Genomic DNA, 19,843 nt, shown 5'->3' on the forward strand with positions numbered 1-19,843 from the left:
TTTTACCATGTTTAAGAGGAAAAAACAAAGATATTAAAAATATCCTCTGCTCTTTATATACTTGATTTATGAAAACACAAAATGGAGTTTTCTAACTACTAAAAATTAGTTGAAAGAAAATTCCTCTCAGTGGTATGAAAATCATCAGAATTGATAATAAAACATTTTTAAAACATATGATACAGTTACAAGCTGTGTAATCTTTTTTCTGTAAATAAAAATAACCAAATATAGGAAACATATCCTCATTGAAAAAATCATAAATTATAAGAGCATCTGCTTGACTTATTTTATAAAGACATGTGGACGAAGCCTGCAGGGCCCCAAATGAAGTCCTAATTTTCAAATGCTTTTATTCCTAGACAACATTCATAATGTCATAAGGGTGTAATATAACTCAATTTAATTATTAAAATATGATTTTGTTACACAAGCAAAATATCCAAAATGTAAGAGATGCTCACTAAGTGCTTTACATATATTATTAATTTATTTATTCTTAAAATAACTCTAGAAGGTAGATGCTATAATCTTCCCTCATAAAAGATCAAGACCACAAGACCACGAAGTATGAAGAGACTAAGGGAGCCAGATTTCCAGCTGGGTAGCCTGGCTCCAGAGCCCCTGCTCTAAGCTGCTCTACCAGAGGGACTCTAATTAGTGTCCTATTTATTGGATTATAAAGAATGCAACAATTTATGCCAAAACAGGGGAAAAAATCAATAGCAATAGAAAAATAGAACTACTTGTCTAACATTTGTGCTTTCTAAGAAAAGTAAACCAAACTGACCCCACAACAGGAAAAAATAACAACTAGGTGTAATAAAATTAATATCTTAACATGAATCAAGTCAAGTCAAATGCACAAATATATATTGTGCATCTATTATGGGTACAATAATATGTTGGCCACTATTGGGACTACAACTTGCTATAAAGGTACAGTCTATGCCTTTTGGGGGTTTACAATCTAACTGGAAGATAAATTATAATAGGTTCTGGAAGATGAAAACACATAGCTCTTTTCAAAGTGGACACTTCAAAAGAATGAGAGGATGACGTGGTGTAGTGTATGAAAGAGGCACAGAGGTCATGGCACAGGCTAAAGTGCCTTCCTTCAGCTGTCTGAAAGCATAGTCAAAGACACATAAAACTGTGTCAACTAGATCTAGGAATGTGAGGACAAGGCGACTGTTATCACCTCCATTGGAAAAATGAAACTGTGAGGTCAGTGAAAATGGTAATGCATTCTCCTTATCAATTCGAAACCAACAGTGAAGATATGCATGCTTTCACAACTGGCAGTTTGGTTCAAAGCAGAAAGAGAAGGGAATAAAACAAGGAAAAAGTCTCTTAAACTTGACATTGTCCAAACGAACAAAAAGAGGGAAAATTCAATTCCATAAACACTGCCATTGGTGTTTAATAGAAGAGGAAACTTCCTATATTATGAAATACATACTTTTAAAATAAATAAATAAATGATTTTAAATTTCCAGTGAAGGGCAATATTTGTGGAGTAGAAATGCCAGTTAAAGGTAGCTTGTGCTTAATTTACTGACAGCCTTTAATATCAGTCTTCAATACTAAAATCCAAATTTGAGGTGATTTGGAATCTTACATACTTAGAGAAAATGGATGAGAATTTTGAAAATGTGGAACCACTCTCAGTTTTTCATAGGAAAGATATTAAATAAGACTAAGACTTTATCACACCAATCAAATTAGAAGTTGGACACCACACTGCCTTTAGAATTTGGACCGTAGTTAATGAAGGATTCAATTAAATTGTGCTCATAATAAGCACACATATATTCCATGCACAGGGATGTGGAATACAGAGTCTTTTGTTCTTATTTCCCACTTACTACTACAATCTAAAAAAAAGAGAAATAAAATAGCATTAAATAAAATAATGATGATTACTTGTAATTGTTACAAGCCTTAGGAACAATGAAATAATTAGCAACTGTAATCCAAGGATATTATACAAATTTGTTTTATAAATTTGACGTACTTATCTTTTCTTTAAGCTATTGAGGCACTTACTATTTTTCTGACATGAAATATTTATTACAGATATATTGGGTGCTCAATACTAAATAAAGTTATTTTATATTCTCCTTTGCAAAACACACAAATTAAGGGACTTGCAAAAATGATGCAGTATATCAGAAAAAAATGAGATTAAAAATTTAATTTTCTGCAAATTCCCAACTTAGTTTACCTTTACAAATACCTATTATTGATATAATTGAGACGCTACAATTTCATTTCACTACTATTTTCGTTTAAAATATTATTGTAATCAGACAATGCTGAGAGTATAAATTATCACTGTACTTTATGTACTCTGTCAAGTTTATTTCATTCCTTGAATTCTTCAGCATATATTTACATAATGCATTCACCAAGGACTTTCTAAATTAACCGCTTTGGAATCCACCCTATATTAGATACTGGGAGGAACAGTTCAACAGGGAACAGTGGAATGTAAAGTCAGGCACGTAGTATACATAAAATCATTTCCTGAAGTTCTCAAGTACTAAGGGGTAGGCACTTCATCCTATTGTGAAGGGTAAAATTGTTGAATTTAATGAAAAGTAAAACTGGAATTAGATATCTGAATCTGGGACACCATTTTTGGACTTCAGTGACAGGAGAACTATGGTATGATAGCAAACTTGAGAAGAAATCTGCCTTAAGGAAACCTGATGAGGTGATCCTTCCTTACTCTGGGCCTATCTCTCTAAATGTATTCTTAACTTGATAAAACAACTATTTGTTTGCAGGTCTGCCTCCAACATCAGTTTGTGCGGTTTTTAAGTATAAGGAATGCATCATTCATTTTTGTACTCTCCAGAATACAATTTGGTATCTGGCATTCGCTAGAAACTCACTAAATCATAGTTACATGCATGAGCATAAATATATGATGAAATGTCTTCTGAGACACAGAGAGTGGAGAAAGAGATTGCAGAGTCATTTTACACAGAAGTGCAATAGTGCCTACTGTAATCTAGCTATTACTTGGCACATAGAAATTGTTTATTAAATATTTCTTATAGGAATTAATGTGTGTATGAATAAATGAATGAATGAATGAATCAGTTCAGTGAAGGAATAAATATATTAAGAAGAGAAATAGGCAAAGTCTGAACTTTGGAAAGCTAGAGGAAGAAAAGCAGTCAGTGACAGTAGGAAAGGAATAATTAAAAGAAAAAGCAAGAAAATGGAGTGTTGGACTTCCCTGGTGGCACAGTGGTTAAGAATCCGCCTGCCAATGCAGGGGACACGGGTTCGGAGCCCTGTTCCGCGAAGATCCCACATGCCGCGGAGCAATTAAGCCTGCGAGCCACAACCACCGAGCCTGTGTGCTGCAACTACTGAAGCCCGTGCACCTAGAGCCTGTGCTCCGCAACAAGAGAAGCCACCGCAATGAGAAGCCCGAGCACCACAATGAAGAGTAGCCCCCGCTCACCACAACTAGAGAAAGCCCACTTGCACCAACAAAGACCCAACACAGCCAAAAAATAAATAAATAAAATACATAATTTTTTTTAAAAAAAGAAAATGGAGTGTCATAAACAATAGTAATGTGTTACAGTTTCATTTCCAAAGCACTTTCCCATTATTTCATTTTAATTCTGACAACAGTCCTGAGAGGTAGGAAGAGTATATATTATTATCATTGTTTTTTTATAGAGGAAGAAAGCTGAGGCTCAGAAAGGTTAAGTGGCTCGGAAGAGAGTTTTTCACACAGAAAGAAATATTTAACACTGTCAAATGCAGAAAATAGAATATGGACTGAAAAGATGTCACTGAGTTTGGCATGAAGTTCACTGGAGCCTGTGCAAAGTGAGGTGGGGAAGGACGGAAGAAGAAGGGTAGAAAAGCAGGTTGATGTTTAAGGAAAGAGATTATACGTAAATATATTAAAATATATCATACCACATATGTAATAATCACAAAGGTACCATACATAAATCACATCACATGGGTATCAAGATGGGATAAAATTCAGGGTAGAAGAGGGAGACATGAATATCTTCTCTTCTTACCCAAATGGACAAATTGCTTCCGATAAACTGATTTTCACTATACCTGATACATGTGCACATGAAAGTTTTCTTTGAAATTATTATTTTAAGATTTTAAATACCATTTAGATAAGATCTTCTTGATCAACTTCTAACAAATAATGATTCTCTCTACTATTTTTTAAATGCTTTCCATTCAAAAAACAATATTGAATATATTTAGAAAGCAGTAGAGACACGAATGCTATTTAATATTCCAACTCTTCCAGCTCCCTTCTAACTTGAAAGTAGCTCTTATTAATGTCCATATTGAAGGGCCCTCGTAAAGCAAGTAATTCTATTTGAGGAAAAATTTCCCAAGCAGTTTGTGTTTCAAGTCAGCAGGAGGGGGGAAGAAAGGAAAGTGAAGAACCATTTTTCCTTGATTTCTCTAATGTATAAGGGGTAACACATGTAGAGCACTGGAAGAAACAAACACAAGTAAATTTTGGGATAAAATACACAAATAAATTCTTAAATGACTTTGTCAAATAAGCACAAATAAATCAAATTCTCTTTTCTTCTATTTCATATTTTAAATACTAAGTTAAATCTTTTACACACACAGGAACATAAGCTTCGGGAAGCTGTTTTCTATGATCTTCTAAGTCACATCTACTTTAAGTTTGCTTAGGAAAAGATATATTTTTCTTAATATTAGAGTTGTCAGTTGTGGAACATAAATTTAGATGGTAAAATAAATTATTTTTGATAGTCAAATAATCAACAGAATTGCAAGTTAAATATGATTCAACTTTTTACTCAATTTTTGGTCATATGCAGAGCGGTAAGAACAGTATGATTTTTTTAGATAATAGAATGCAATTTATACGTTGTTCTTTTTCCTTGCTGAACTCATCAACAAATAACAAACCACACTGTGACTATGTCTACATGTCACATAAACATCTAGATGAAAAGTGACAAATTCAGGCCATCATCCAGCTATTCAAAAACATTTATCTTGATGACATTAAACATCTGGATGTTTCCAAATACCAAGATGTTTGATGTCCTGCAGATAAAATATCTTGATGAGTGGTTAAAATTTTCACTTATCTGTTGCAGAAATATGAACATTTGCAAGCATATATCTCTTTCTATTTCAGACACAAAATGTAATTTTAGCATGGATATAATAGGAAGTTATAGGAATCGTCAGGTTTAGATTTTTTTTTTTTTTGGTTACTGTTTTTCTTAATGAATCTCTGACCTAGAGAAACGTCTTTCTTTTATTTTCCTTTTAGTTAATAAAATAGTTAATTGTCATTTTGACAGCGTGTAGTAAAAGGTAAAAGATTTGCAAAATGAAGGCATGGGGAGGTACCTAAGCTTTATATACAGTGGCCCACAAAAACACTGTGTGTGGGGAAAACAACACAAAATAGTCTTAGTTGATTGACTTATTATTCATTTGGAATGCTATATAAAACATTTCCTTTTCTCATTATCTTTTTTTAAAGCATTTTGTTCTTTCTTAGCATGTCCACTTATGCCATTTAAATAAAATGACAGGAGTTCAAACTTCCTAATTTGATAATTTTGATGTTCTAGTGATGATTTGGCATGAAGATAGTAGTCAACATGAATTCTATTTTTGACTATTCATTAGATCCTAATTTTCTTGACTCATTGAAGACTGGCTTTTACAACTTAACTGTCACATTTTCTTACTCTAGGTCTAATTGAAGAAAAAGCTATTCTTATAGAGGAAACAAGGCAAAAATTATTACAAAGTAGAACATGTATTTTGATTATAAGCTTAAAAGAAAGATTAATGTTCTTTTCAATTCCCACTACTTTAAAAATAATTCCCTATAAACATTAAATACCATTTCTACATCTTATAAATCAAGATTTCTTGCATTCCATACTAGAAGAAGGAAATGAATGTTCAAGTGCAAAACAATTCCCTGAAAGCTGGAAACCATTATGGCAGTAAAATAACAGACAATTGCATAAAACATTTCAGCTCCCGAGCACTCTACCTTTAGGATCACTCAGAACTGAGCCAAAGGCACTGATGACCACATCGGCTTTCAGATGGACTATCTGATCTTCATCTTCATTCCATTTTCCAGTTTCATCTTGCTCTGTCCGAACAAACTGAACAGCAACAATTCTCCCGCCTTTTACTATAACCTTCCGTGGGGACAGGAAAGGCAAAAATTCACATTTTTCTTCCTTCGCAAGCTCCATCTAAAATGAAACAATAGAGAAAAACTTGAAAATGTTTCTTCTTTATTTAATATTTGATTTTTAATTCAGTTATACATGTTGAAGCTTATAATGTTTAAATAAACATGAAGTTTTTTCTTTCACCAAAGCTGAGATTCAGTTATCAGCTATTCACATTTTATAAACCACTGACTCAGGAGAGTCTTAGACGGAAGTTGTCATGTGGAATTTTATAGATCATGGCATCACAAGATACTTCTCAGGTTTTAGGTTGTGCATGTCCTACGGTTGGTGATGTGTGAGGTTTCTCACTATAGTAGCCTGGTCTCCTTACGCTTTCATTTCTGTAGGTTAAGTTCTCTTTTTAATCCTGCATTATATGAAAATAAATTCTTATTATTATTACCAGACTGTATATATCTAAGCTGGAAAAAAGTCAATAAAGTGGGTGAGCCAGTCTCTGGAAGTAAGTGATTAGAATGGTAGGTAGGAAAATAGATTAGAGGAATTCTGTAGAACCAAGAAATAAATAAGATTTATTTTTACTTTTCGTGTAAAAATACGCATGAAAATTTCAGGACACAAGCATGCTCCTCTTGACAAATTCCCAGTTATTCCACATATCTCACATAATTTATTGTGCCATAAAATTAGACAACCTAGTTTTTGTTTGTTTTCGTGCCCATAAAGGGACTTCTATTAAGACAGAATGTTGATATTTATTTATTCTACTTATGTTTTGGAGGAAATACAGGCATTTGTTAATGTGATCCTAACCAGTATGTTGAATAGTCTTTTTCAAAATATGTAAAAACATCCCACTAAAGAGGTTGAGAGGGTGTTGAGTCTTATTCTTTCCCTACCCCATGGAAGACAGGTAGATTCTCTGTTGACAAGTGAGGCTGAGAAAGTTGTGTGTGTAAGGCTTCAAACCAGGAATTATCTGAGCTACATCAAGATGAAAAAACTGAGACATAGAGTAACTTGCTCAATGTTCTGAAGCCATAGACCCATCTCTCAGCACTCTATCCATAACTAGTGGTTCCAAACTTTAAAGTGCATCAGAATCACCTTAGAGGGCTTGTTAAAACACTGCATAGGCCCATCCCCAAGGTTCCTCGTTCTATAGGACTGGATGAGTCCTGAGGATGTGCATTTCTAACAAATTCCTAGGTGATGCTTTGCTGCTGGTCCAGAAGTAACATTTTGTGAACTACTGTCATTTTAGATTATAGCTGTCTCTGAACTTAATAGATCTATACCATGTATTCTCCATGAGACTAATAGTGCCCAAAAGGGAGCAAAATAGATTCTTGGGGAAGAAAAATTCTTAGATAACATAAAGCATAGAGCCATAGCTTATAAACAGATATACAGAATATCTAGTATATTAAAATAACAGTGTGGGGGTAATTAGAAAAAAAATCTAAAATGACTCCTTCAAGGGATGATAATTTTTTTTTTAATTTGAGAAATGCAATATATTACCAAATATCGGCATGAAGCTATTTCAGTCTACATCTTATTTAGGATATTTTTTGAATACTGGTTTTAATGGCTTAAACATTGGACTACCTAAGCTATTATCACACAATATTTTACTTTGCATTATAAAATTAAGAGGTTAGCAATAGCAAAAGTACTACATAAGTGGGTAGTGTGGGTATTAAGTATACAGAACAGTGGATCTCAAACTGCTCATGGTTTACAAGGAAAATAGAAGTAAGTGGAACTGAATCAGTTTTGAAACCCACTTCCACTGCTTATTTGGGAAAGTTGCTGAATTTCTTTGACCTTCAAGTTCCTTATATATAAAAAGGGGATAACAATACCTAACTAATTGGTATGTGGTGTTTTTTAAGGCAATTCAGAAATGTAAAACACCTAAAGCAGAACTTAACATGTAGAAGGTGAAAATAAATGCAATTTATTTGTAGTTGTCATTTTCTGAATTCACTTTTTCCCAAAATCATTCTTTTTTTTTTTTTTTTTTTTTTGCGGTATGCGGGCCTGTCACTATTGTGGCCTCTCCCATTGCGGAGCACAGGCTCCGGACGCGCAGGCCCAGCGGCCACGGCTCACGGGCCCAGCCGCTCCGCGGCATGTGGGATCCTCCCGGACCGGGGCACGAACCTGTGTCTCCTGCATCGGCAGGCGGACTCTCAACCACTGCGCCACCAGGGAAGCCCCCCCAAATCATTCTTCAATCTATTTAGTACCACTTAGCAATAGGATTATGACTCCAATACAAAGGTAGCCCAAAAACAAAGGTAAAAAAAGACAGGCCCAAGAAACTTGGACTACTCTTTAATTTTCTACAAAATAAAAATGTGTGATGTCTGGAAAGCAAAATATTCCTTAAATACCTCAAATTACAAAATAAATAAAACATACCATGATATGTTTTCTGTATCACTTTTGTCCCATTTGCATAATGCAGTGCCTTATAGCTCAATATAAACCAGTTATTGTGTTTCAAAAATGTCAAGTGATGCTAAATTTTAATGATAATGCCAAACTTGACTGGATAACAATGCCAAATGTTTATGGTTTGAATAAATTAATACATGATGTGTATTTATAATAGTACTCCTCTCTGTGGAGGGCAGAAATAAAACCCTGAACTTGGCTGTACACATATTGGGAGCATGTCTCAGGCTGATATAGGGTCTGCTTTGTCCCACTCTACTCTTCTTAATTATGAATACTTAGACAGTATATATTATTATATGTAGATAATCTCACATACTTTTTGCCATATTTGGCATTTAATTTAGAAACAAAAATTGAACACTGCAAACAAATCAAAAATTTAAGAATTTAAAATAAGGTTACCAATGATTTATGCTTGAACATGCTTTAGTAGTACTCTTACCATGGCTTTTGACTAAAACCTATAGTCTAAAACCTACGTAGAGTTATGAACATGAAGAAACCATATGTTAATGTATCCTTAGCTCATATCATAATTTTCCATATATGCCAGGGTTGATACCAAATATTTAGTATTCATGCCAGCTATCTGACAGTGCACAGAAGTCAGCAGGTATATACACTGGCCCCCAAAGAGACTATTCTAAAATTCTGCTTTTGAAACCTGCAATGTTATTTACTTTCTCAAGCATTTAAGATTAGACTATTGGGCAGCAGACACAAATCACACTCCTTCCTGCTATTTTACTATTAGGTACCTAGATTTTTCATTTTACATAAAAGAGAGGAAAAAACTTTTAAAGGAAAGATAGAAAGACATGATGAACATATGTAATTATTTGGAAAGTATTGATATTATATTGAAAAAAGAACTGAGATAATAAGATATATCTTAGTCAATAGGGGAATATTAGGAAAATGAGAATTGAAAGTAAGTGAAGCCATATGTTAAGTGAAATATCCTTTGCATTATTTGTGGACAACAGAGGAATTTACTTTCACTGTTTAAGAAATATGTCTGACAAGACAAAAATAATAATAATACTTATATAGCAGCTACCCTTTAAGTGCTTTATACATAACTCATTGTAATTTTCACACAGGAGATATGACCCTATATATTAGTTATTTTTAAAGTATTTCTTCAAACCAAGTTTTTCTCCCTGTTGTGGCTCAAAAGGCCAATAACACCCTGGATATCATCATGATTTACAGATTTATCAACCGACCTCAGGCACTCTGCTGCTTGCTGGCCTCACAGCCAACACTTTGTGGGAAGAAGTATTATTTCCTTCCTACAGAAGAGAAACTGAGGATCAGAGAAACCAAAGGTATATTAAGAGATGGCAAAGCTTAGCTAAAATCCTGATAGGGCTAGAACAAAATCCTGTGGTATTCAGTTTTATTCAAAGGCAGAAATTGTGGTATATTTGAAATAATGAGACTTTGTATGGTTCCAGTTGTTGACTCTCAAAACAAGGCGAATTAGAACAGGAAAGGATCTAACCAAAGGCAAATTAAAGGTAAGGAGTTGGCTGGATAAAGGCTGCCTTCAGTGGGAAAAGGAAATCCAAGCTTCCTAGTCTAAGTAAGTTTAGAGGTACTATATAATCATGAAATACAGGAACCAAGTGATGGACTTATGAACCCAATATTGTAAATTAGTTAATGGAGACTCCTTGAATCCAGAGGAAGGATAAGTTTAGGACAAAGAAGTACTACTTCATAAAGCAAATAGTAGAAACATAAAACATATTATCTCAAGATATAAAGGTGGAAAATTAAAATAGAATTTAAATACATTTATTTGTTAGACAGTAAACTTCAAAAAAAACTCTTTAAGTACAGAAAGAATATCTTACTAACTTTCTATCCCCAGTGTCCAGGAGTGACATTCAAATATTTAACAAATGATGAGCACAAACAAATGAACATTCAGACAGATGCCTGGCAAATCAGGATATACTCCAGCTGATATGCCACATGGAAGGTTATCAAGTGAATTTCAGCCGTATCAATATCTATCAAAATAACTGGCACACAGTAGACACTGAATAACATTTTGTTTAGCAAAATGAATGACTAATATGAACACCCAGAGGACATTCAAGCTAACAAAAGGGAAACCAATTAGTAGTATGTGGAGTCAACAGCTACTAAACATCCATCCCAAAGCAAGAAACACAGAGCATGCAAAAGACATGCTACCTGACCAGAGCATCCTATGCTGTGAGTTTGAAATCAGAAAGCAAATGGTACTTCTCCTCAGTTGTCAGTTACACTGCCATATGAAAGTGATGGACCAAAGTGACCAGTGGTCTAACCTCATGCAGTGGGTCTTAATATTTTATTGTTCAAATTAATCAGCCTTCTGTGCTAAGTAGTTCACAGATGTCAGTGTTAGTGGCTTTTAATACCTAATGTTTGTTAATGATCATTAATAATCAGCAGCTCAGAGTTTGGTATATGGACACTTCTGTTCACGGCACACATATTTATTTACTTGTTTGATGGAGCCTGTTCTCATGAGGAACAACTGGTACATCAAGCAAACATACAAATAAATATCTCTTGTCTTTTTCTCCACCAATAATTACACAAGGGAATAAAAGACAAAAGCATCTATAAGGTTCCATTTTTGAGGTTCAATAAATCAAATTGTTACTTTCTTTTCATACTGTATGAGGAAAGTGGAAAAAAAAAACTCTTCTTGGCTTTGATTTTTACCACCATATTCAGGGAAAATATGTGGTTGATGCAGAGTGAAATAAAAATAGAGTGCTATAACATGCAATAATGATCATCATTTTAATGATTAACTTTATGTAATGTGATGATTTGGTCTGATTAATATTACAGGCATCATACTGTGGAAATTATGAAACAACTTAATTTACTATAATTAAAAGCATGATGTCAACTCATTTTTAGATTGCATATAGGCAAAGTAAGCATAGGTTATAAACCATAATTAGCAGAATTCAAAACTAGCATACATTAAACTCTAGTTGCCAAAGTTTGAGAAACGATATGAAGAAACTATATTCTTTGTAAAGATTATCCTCTAATAGCTAGACATTTAACAAGTTATCAATTCTGTATGAACATGAGGACCTCAGAGATGGTATTTCAAATCAAAATTGTCTGGTAGTCTGCTTTGGCCAGTGATAATCCTGGACAATATTATCTTTTATTTCATCGCTGTTAAATTTATTTATACTACATAATGAGTCCAATTAATTTGTAAATTTACCATACATTTATTAAGTACTTATTATGTACAAAAATGGTGTAGGTGCTGCAGTTAATAAAATAATCCCTACTTTCAAAAATCTCATAGGGGCTTCCCTGGTGGCGCAGTGGTTGAGAGTCCACCTGCCGATGCAGGGGACACGGGTTCATGCCCCAGTCCGGGAAGATCCCACATGCCGCGCAGCGGCTGGGCCCATGAGCCATGGCCGCTGAGCCTGTGCATCCGGAGCCTGTGCTCTGCAGCAGGAGAGGCCGCAACAGTGAGAGGCCCGTGTACCACAAAAAAAAAAAAAAAAAAAAAAAAAAATCTCATAGAGGCAGACAAATCTGCAATTATATTGTGTGATAACATATAAACACCTTCTGTTCTAATGACAGATAAAAGGGCATTTTACACAGCAGTTGCGCAGGTCAAGAAAGGTCAGCCTGGAAAAGATACAGCATAAACTAATCTTGAAGGATGAGTAGGAATTAGTTACTGAGAAATTCTGGTATGGAATAGATTAGCTTCCTTTGGTGAGGAAAGATGTAGGATGGTAAGAGAGTTAATCTCAAGAAAGAAAGGAAAGTGACCTGGTTAAATCCCTTTGTAAACATGCTAATGGAAAACAAACTATCAACCAGCATTTGCAAGTGGGAGAGCCCTTATCTGTGTAAAGCTTTTGGCAAGATATACCTGCTAGTCTAGGATTGCTATGGTAAACAAAACCAGGGAAATATGGATTTATACAGCAAGGCTCTCTCTAAAGAGTCAAATAACCTATGTAACTATCTGAGTATAAACTGGAGATGTTTTATAGTTAAAACAGCTTCTTTTTGTGTAAGTGATGGAGCTACAAATGTTACTTAGAGACCCTACATTATTCTGGATAAAAGCACATCCTGATGCAGCAGGATGGGACCTGGAGAACTGTACTAGCAGTCTTGCACCTCTTCTTGTTTACCCCACACTTCCATGTTTACTTATATCCTTGAAATTATTTATAAAGCTCGATGCAAGTTATATCTCTAATTCATGTGAGTTTGATTTCACAATCCAATCTTCTGGTTATTTTGGTTACCAAGGAGACGAGGGAAGATAAAGAGTCAGTAAACTCTGACGATCCACTCTTGATCTCATCTTTAATTTACTAAATACTTCCTAATGTATTTTGTACTCTTTGGTCTATACAGACTCACAGTCTGTGGTGGAATGCAGAGCAATTTTGATATGCTTACCACTCTCTGGAATCTACAAGCTAATTCTGCAATTATTATTTTCTTGGGTGAAAAAGTTTGCTGAAACCGCAAGTTGAGTTTCCTTCTTTTAGTACCTCCTGTGGTGTTACAAGCATTTGGCTTCTTTTAATTTTAAGCTTTTAAAATTGAAGAATCTTGAACAGAAGGAAACATTTCTTCACATGAGAGTTGTACTACACATTTGATATAGTTGCTCCTTAACTATTTTGTGTCATGATTGAGCTGCAAAAACCAGAAATGCAATGCACACATAATTTATAGGCTTAAAATGCCTTTGCACAGGTATCATAAAATACATCTTTTCTAACAAGAAGAGGGCATTTTTAAACATTACTCATTTATGATTGACAACATTTTCTTAAATCTGACTAGCTCTTATTGTTCCTCATCTTATATTTTGCTACAGTCAAGCATTCCTGGCTATTGTTGGAGTATCTCACAAAATTACCTTCTGCATAACTTTGGTGCCTTTGCAGTATCTTCTTCCATCTTGAAATGCCTCTTCATATAAATTCTGTACAAATCAGGATCCTCTGTTTTATGCAACCCGCTAATCCTCTCTGATTCTACAACTTTTTATTCATTTTTCCTTTGGTTTCATACATTGATTGGTTGAATTTCTTTTTTTCCTTTTTTTTAAAAAAAAAAATTCTCAGCTATTTTTTAAGAGACTGAAGCCCAGGAACAATTAACATTTTTCAATCTACTTTTAATACTAGGTTGATATTGTAATATAATACATTAAAAAATTTAAATTAAAATATAAATAATTAAAAATAACTACTTATTTAAAAGCTATCAGAAGTAATTTTGAGGTATATGTATATATATAAATATAAATTATATATTTTGAATATTTCATATTCATTTAAAGTCTTCCTATAAGGTTTTCAATGTCCCTAAAATATTTTATTCAACGTGCTTCATTGATCTGTTGTCTTGGATCAAGCACTATTCTATACTTTCAGTCAGACCCAAGTTGAATGAGCCAATCCATTTGAAGGAGACTGCACTTTAATTTGTGGGATGAGTATAAAGTAATAACTACCCTATGCGGTAAGTGCTCTAATATAGGAAGCATAAAGAGCTATAAGGTCTCACAGGAGGGAGAGGCTAATTAGAATGGGATTAAGGAAGCCTTCAAAGAGAAAATGACATTTAGAGCAGACCTTGAAGGATGAGCTCACCTCTTAAGAGAAAAAAAAAATCACTCTAAAAAGAATGACAATTTTTTTTTGGTTTTTGCATTAATCCATGCATGGTTTTCATTTATTTGTATCTTTTAAATTGTGTGCATGTTGAACATGTGTTTAAAAAATTATACAAATTAATTTTTAACATTTTCTATTTATATAAAAGAAAAGAAGATATTGGAAAGCTGAGATGAATATTATTAATGGGAGAGGCGCTTCTAAATTTCACATAAAAGTTAATAGAGTAATAGCAACATAAAGTTTAATAGAGTAATAACAAAATATCATTATTTAATAAGGTTTGATAGTGACTTGATACCAGTTTAAAATGTTCACTGTTAATGGATCTGTGTGTATATATGTGTATATATATATTTTTTCATATATATAGTATATATATATATACATTGGAAAGTTGGTAAAAAAAGGTACATAGTTTTTAGCTCTACAGATATTCCTAAGTCAACACAATGCAGCCACCCCCTTGGGTTTTTTGAAAATAATTAAGCTTTTAGAATATATAATCTTGAATGCCCACAGGATTTGTTGGCTCCTGGCCTATTTAGAGTCCTTTTTTTTCCACTCACCATCTGAATTATCACATGTAGTGCAGAATTCTGACAACCACACCTGTCAGCTTCTTTGATATCCATGTCTTGAGTGCAGCAGAGTTTACCTCACCAACTGAGGAAACATTAATTGCAACTCATTTCAAGTGTAATATTTATAGATATTGCTAATATTTTCAGTACAGAGTTGCTCTCATTCCATGAAGAGAGAAAGTATTCCTGTCCAGATTCCACATCATTCACAGATCTTTCTCTAAATGTTCAAAATACAGAACTTGGGGAAATAGAAGAAACTCTGAGAAGCATCGTTATTACACTGATTTTACAGATGGGCACATCAGACTAGAATATATAACCTAGAACCAAGTACTTGAACTTTTAGTTAATTCCTTTTTGACTGTTCCATTCTACCTCTCATACTACACTGAAATTTCAGGCTTTTCAAAATGTAAACACATACAGATCCTTGGAATGTCATTCCCACATCATCATAAATTATTAAAGGCATACTTAATAGCTTAGTACCAAGGGAGTCATTAACTACCATTAATTAACTTTGTGTTCCTGGGGACAATTGTGTGTATGTGTTTGTTTGCAGGTACCTTCATATCTCCAACCATGCTAACAGGTCTTTGATTACCTTCCATGGAGAAAGTCAACTGAAATGATGTGCAGGTGACAAATATTGAAGAGCTGCTATAAGCATCACCCTTACTAAGTAAAATTAAATTTGCCAGCTTATAAAGTTTATTTTCTAAAAATAGTGCCACGGTCATATCTCTCATAACTAAAAAACTAGAAAACGTTAGCTACTGGTAGGAAAATGCATGTTTAGCTAGCCATAGTTAGATGATGAAAGTATCTACGGATGTAGCTTTAACATGATCATTTGATATTAAAAATATCTGAGGGGAGACCTATGGATCATGCCACATGAGTGATCTATTATGGGGCATGCTGTGTGGTACCAGAAGGATTCAATTAAAAGGTACATTTTTTCACACTAAGATGTGTTATTTCAGAGTTTTAGTAACAGTTGAAGAAATTTTTGACTAACAGACCAGGCAATCTGGTTCTGTTATTTTATCATTAAAAATAATAAAGTAGCGTTATCAAAATAGTTGACCTTCTGAATAGCTAAAATACATAGAAACAGGCATTATCAAAGTTAAATCAGTTACCATTTTGGCAAATAAATAGGGGGGAAGCCAAGGGGTGCTAGGGAGTAAAATAGAGAGCCCATTTAAAATATAGCAGAATTGGGCTTCCCTGGTGGTGCAGTGGTTGAGAGTCCGCCTGCCGATGCAGGGGACACGGGTTCGTGCCCCGGTCCGGGAAGATCCCACATGCCGCGCAGCGGCTGGGCCTGTGAGCCATGGCTGCTGAGCCTGCACGTCCGGAGCCTGTGCTCCGCAACGGAAGAGGCCACAACAGTGAGAGGCCCACGTACTGAAAAAAAAAAAATATATATATATATATATATATATAGCAGAATTAAAGACCTGTCATGTTTTGCTGCCATTGGGAAACTGACTATGTGAACAATAGATTCTTGGTATGTTCTCTGTGTTTGGGACTACGCTATTAAAATAATTCTGGACCACATTCTTCTCAGTAATAATTAATAAGAACTTCAAAGTCCTTCCCTAACCTTATCCTTTAAATTTATCAACTCAAGAGGGTCTGTTGAGTCCTGACCTTCATGCCTCCTTCTAGGGATTCCCAACTGCCTAAAGCATTCTTGCAGTTCTATCTGATCTGTCAACAACTTTTAATACCAGCGTTTTTGGGGATTCTGTTATCCTGTGAAATTTAATCTCACCTATTTAAGCTTGCAGAAAGTTCTGGAGGGATTTATTAACAGATTTTCCCTCATCTTCTTAGAGGACAGTGCTGAATGATTGGTTGGTTTCCCTAAGGACCCATGGCTGAGCAGTGCTAGTTTGTCAGTAGCATCCTATTTAGCATGTGTGTGAGGCCACAACGGAGACTGAAAGACATCTGGAATCAGAATTACATCAATATGCTGATGATGCCTCCATATCTTCATTTCATCAAACCTTATATCCGGTAGCATTAATGCTTTCTTAACTAAGATGGAAAGTGCCCTCAAACAGCACACTGCTTATGGCTCTAATTAGATAGCTGGAAACTACATTGATGATACACTAGAGCAGTGGATCAGCAGCCTCAGCATCACCAGTGAACTTGCTAAAAATGCAAATTCTCAGGCCCATCCCACAGCTACTAAATCAGAAATTGGGACTAGGGCCCAGCAAGCTGTGTTGAACAAGCCCTCCAGGTGATTTTGATGCACACTGAAGTAAGAAAACCTCTGCATTAGAGAAATGGGATGTGCTTGTCACTGCAGAATCTATTAGTAGTGCCTCCTAACTTAGTAGAGGAAAACATTTCTGGATCTAATTATATGGTTCTTTGTTACTAACCATGTAACAATTCCTTGTTAAGTCTAACTGGCCTATGTAATAATTCATATTTGCCACTAAATGATGGAAAAACTTTATATTGTCCTGTATTTCCCTCCTGCTTCAAGAATCATTTGAGAATTAGACCACAGCTTTGGATATATACATGCTGACATGCCTGACAGTGAGGCCTTTTACCAACAGACAAATTATGTTATTTCCAAATTCCATCAAAGAGCCAAAGCCCAATAAACAATATACATATTTGAGAAAAACTCTAAATATCAATCTTCATTGACTTCAAAGAAACCAGTGTGACTGCAGTTTGTGTGTACTGGGGGTAGAAAGCGTAGGAGGAATAGAAGAAATACAAAGAAATTGGGTTTGATATTAAATTCTTCATATAGGTTGAAAATTTGTCTGAGAACATTCTTTCAAAACCTGTATCTTGAAGTAGATGATATTGACTGACCAGTTTCATAAGTGTTAGCACTACCATGTCTTGGGCCTCTTTGATGTATACCAAATCAAGTAATTACATTTAACTAACTAGGAAACGATGAGCCTTTTTAATGCTAGAAGCCCTGGATGCTTATTCTCTCCAGAAAACGTTCATTCCACAATTATTTGTTGAACACTTTTTATGTGGCATCCATTGTGCTAGGCAGGGGAAGAAAAAAGTGATGATCATGGCACTGTTCTCATAGAGCTAACAGCTCAGTAGTTTTAAGACCATGTAAACATTTTAGTTTCTTGTAAGCTAATAATAAACATCCAAACATTTGTTCTTCTAGTTTTAATTAAGCCCCAGATCCGCTTGAGTTCTACTAAGTTCAACTGCAGGCATACGACAAGTTATCCCACCAACCCATTGCTTCCTCCCAATACTTTGGGAGTTCATCCCACCAAGCTTTGGCCTTCTGACTGAGCCATGCCTGGACTCTGATCCTTTCCTTCCTATAATCCAGCCGCTTTAACAATTAGCCCCTGAATAGCCTCCCTGCTTCTGACCCAATCCCCCTTAGTCAATTATCAGTAGAGCAGTCCTTTTAAAATTTAACTCAGATCTTGATGTTTGTCTGCTCAAAACAGTTCAGTTGTTTCTTCTTTCACTCAGTAAAAACTAAAGACCTTAGAACACTTATAAGACCTCACCACATACTGCCACATACTATCCTCGCATACTCTGTTCCAGTTATGCTGACTTTTTTTTTTTTTTCTATTCCTAGAAGTCCAAGAACCTTCCTCAGTCAAGGGTGAATGCATTTACCTTGACATGGAACCTTTTTCTCACAAATGTCTACATTCCCTCAATGTTTTCATCTCTATCCCCGAAGTCATCATATTAGAGAGGCATTCCTGGGCCACCCCATTTAAAATGGCAAGTCCTGGGCTTCCCTGGTGGCGCAGTGGTTGAGAGTCCGCCTGCTGATGCAGGGAACACGGGCTCGTGCCCCGGTCTGGGAAGATCCCACATGCCACGGAGTGGCTGGGCCCGTGAGCCATGGCCACTGAGCCTGCGCATCCGGAGCCTGTGCTCCGCAACGGGAGAGGCCACAGCAGTGAGAGGCCCATGTACCGCAAAAAAATAAATAAATAAATAAAATAAAATGGCAACTCCTGTCTCCTCTTCCACCACACCCTCTCCCCAAATTCACGCTTTGCTTACTACTATTTTAACTATTTTCTCCATTGCATTAACCACTGTTCAACATACATTTATGTGACAATTTATTTGTTTGGTTGAGTGTCTTTCCTTACTAGGTATGAGCTCCATGAGGGCAAGAATTTCTATCTGATGTGTTCACTGCTGTATTCCAATTGCCTAAAGCAGTGCTTGATACACAGTGGATGCTCAATAAATGCAGGTTGATTAAACAAACAAAAAAACAAACAAGCAAACAAAACTTCTACTTCTACTTTCTCAAGTAGTTAATTATCTGGTCTCGTTTTGTGTGTCTATGTGTGTTCTACTTATGCAGAAGAAATAGCCACTACTCATTTCTAGTGACCCTTGCCAATGGAAGATGACTATAATATAAAGCATGAAGTAAACTGACATTGCCATTCAGGGGTGTCTTCCCTTCCAACTTTCAAGATGTAGCCTTTCATAATGAAAACGTCTCTAACTTTAGATTTAGAAAAATAAGATTTAAAATATTTAGTTCAAAACATATTGCTCAAACACTTATTCTTTGCTGAGGTCCTATGCTATGCATGAGGATACAAAGATGAATCAAATTATCTTCTGTCTTTTTTTATCTTAGGCAAGTCACTTTACTCCAGTACGGCTGTTTTCCTTTTATTTGTACCATGATAAGATTGCACTAATTGATGCCTAAAATGGTGCTCCAGAGAGGGTGTGGAGAAAAGGGAACCTTCTTGCACTGTTGGTGGGAATGTAAATTGATAAAGCCACTATGGAGAACAGTATGGAGATTCCTTAAAAAACTAAAAATAGAAATACCATACAA

The 19,843-nt window shown here is 35.1% G+C and overlaps 1 protein-coding gene across 1 annotated transcript in view; it reads right to left on the reverse strand.

Annotated features, from left to right (window-relative positions):
• Positions 1-19,843, reverse strand: part of DPYD (dihydropyrimidine dehydrogenase) — an 820,949-nt gene that overhangs the window by 438,250 nt on the left and 362,856 nt on the right. The window contains exon 11 of the mRNA XM_060090168.1: positions 6,068-6,278. Within this exon, the coding sequence (XP_059946151.1) occupies positions 6,068-6,278 (211 nt within the window). The remainder of the gene's footprint in view (positions 1-6,067; positions 6,279-19,843) is intronic.

Source organism: Mesoplodon densirostris, chromosome 2 (genome assembly GCF_025265405.1).
Source record: "Mesoplodon densirostris isolate mMesDen1 chromosome 2, mMesDen1 primary haplotype, whole genome shotgun sequence".
Lineage (NCBI taxonomy): Eukaryota > Metazoa > Chordata > Mammalia > Artiodactyla > Ziphiidae > Mesoplodon > Mesoplodon densirostris.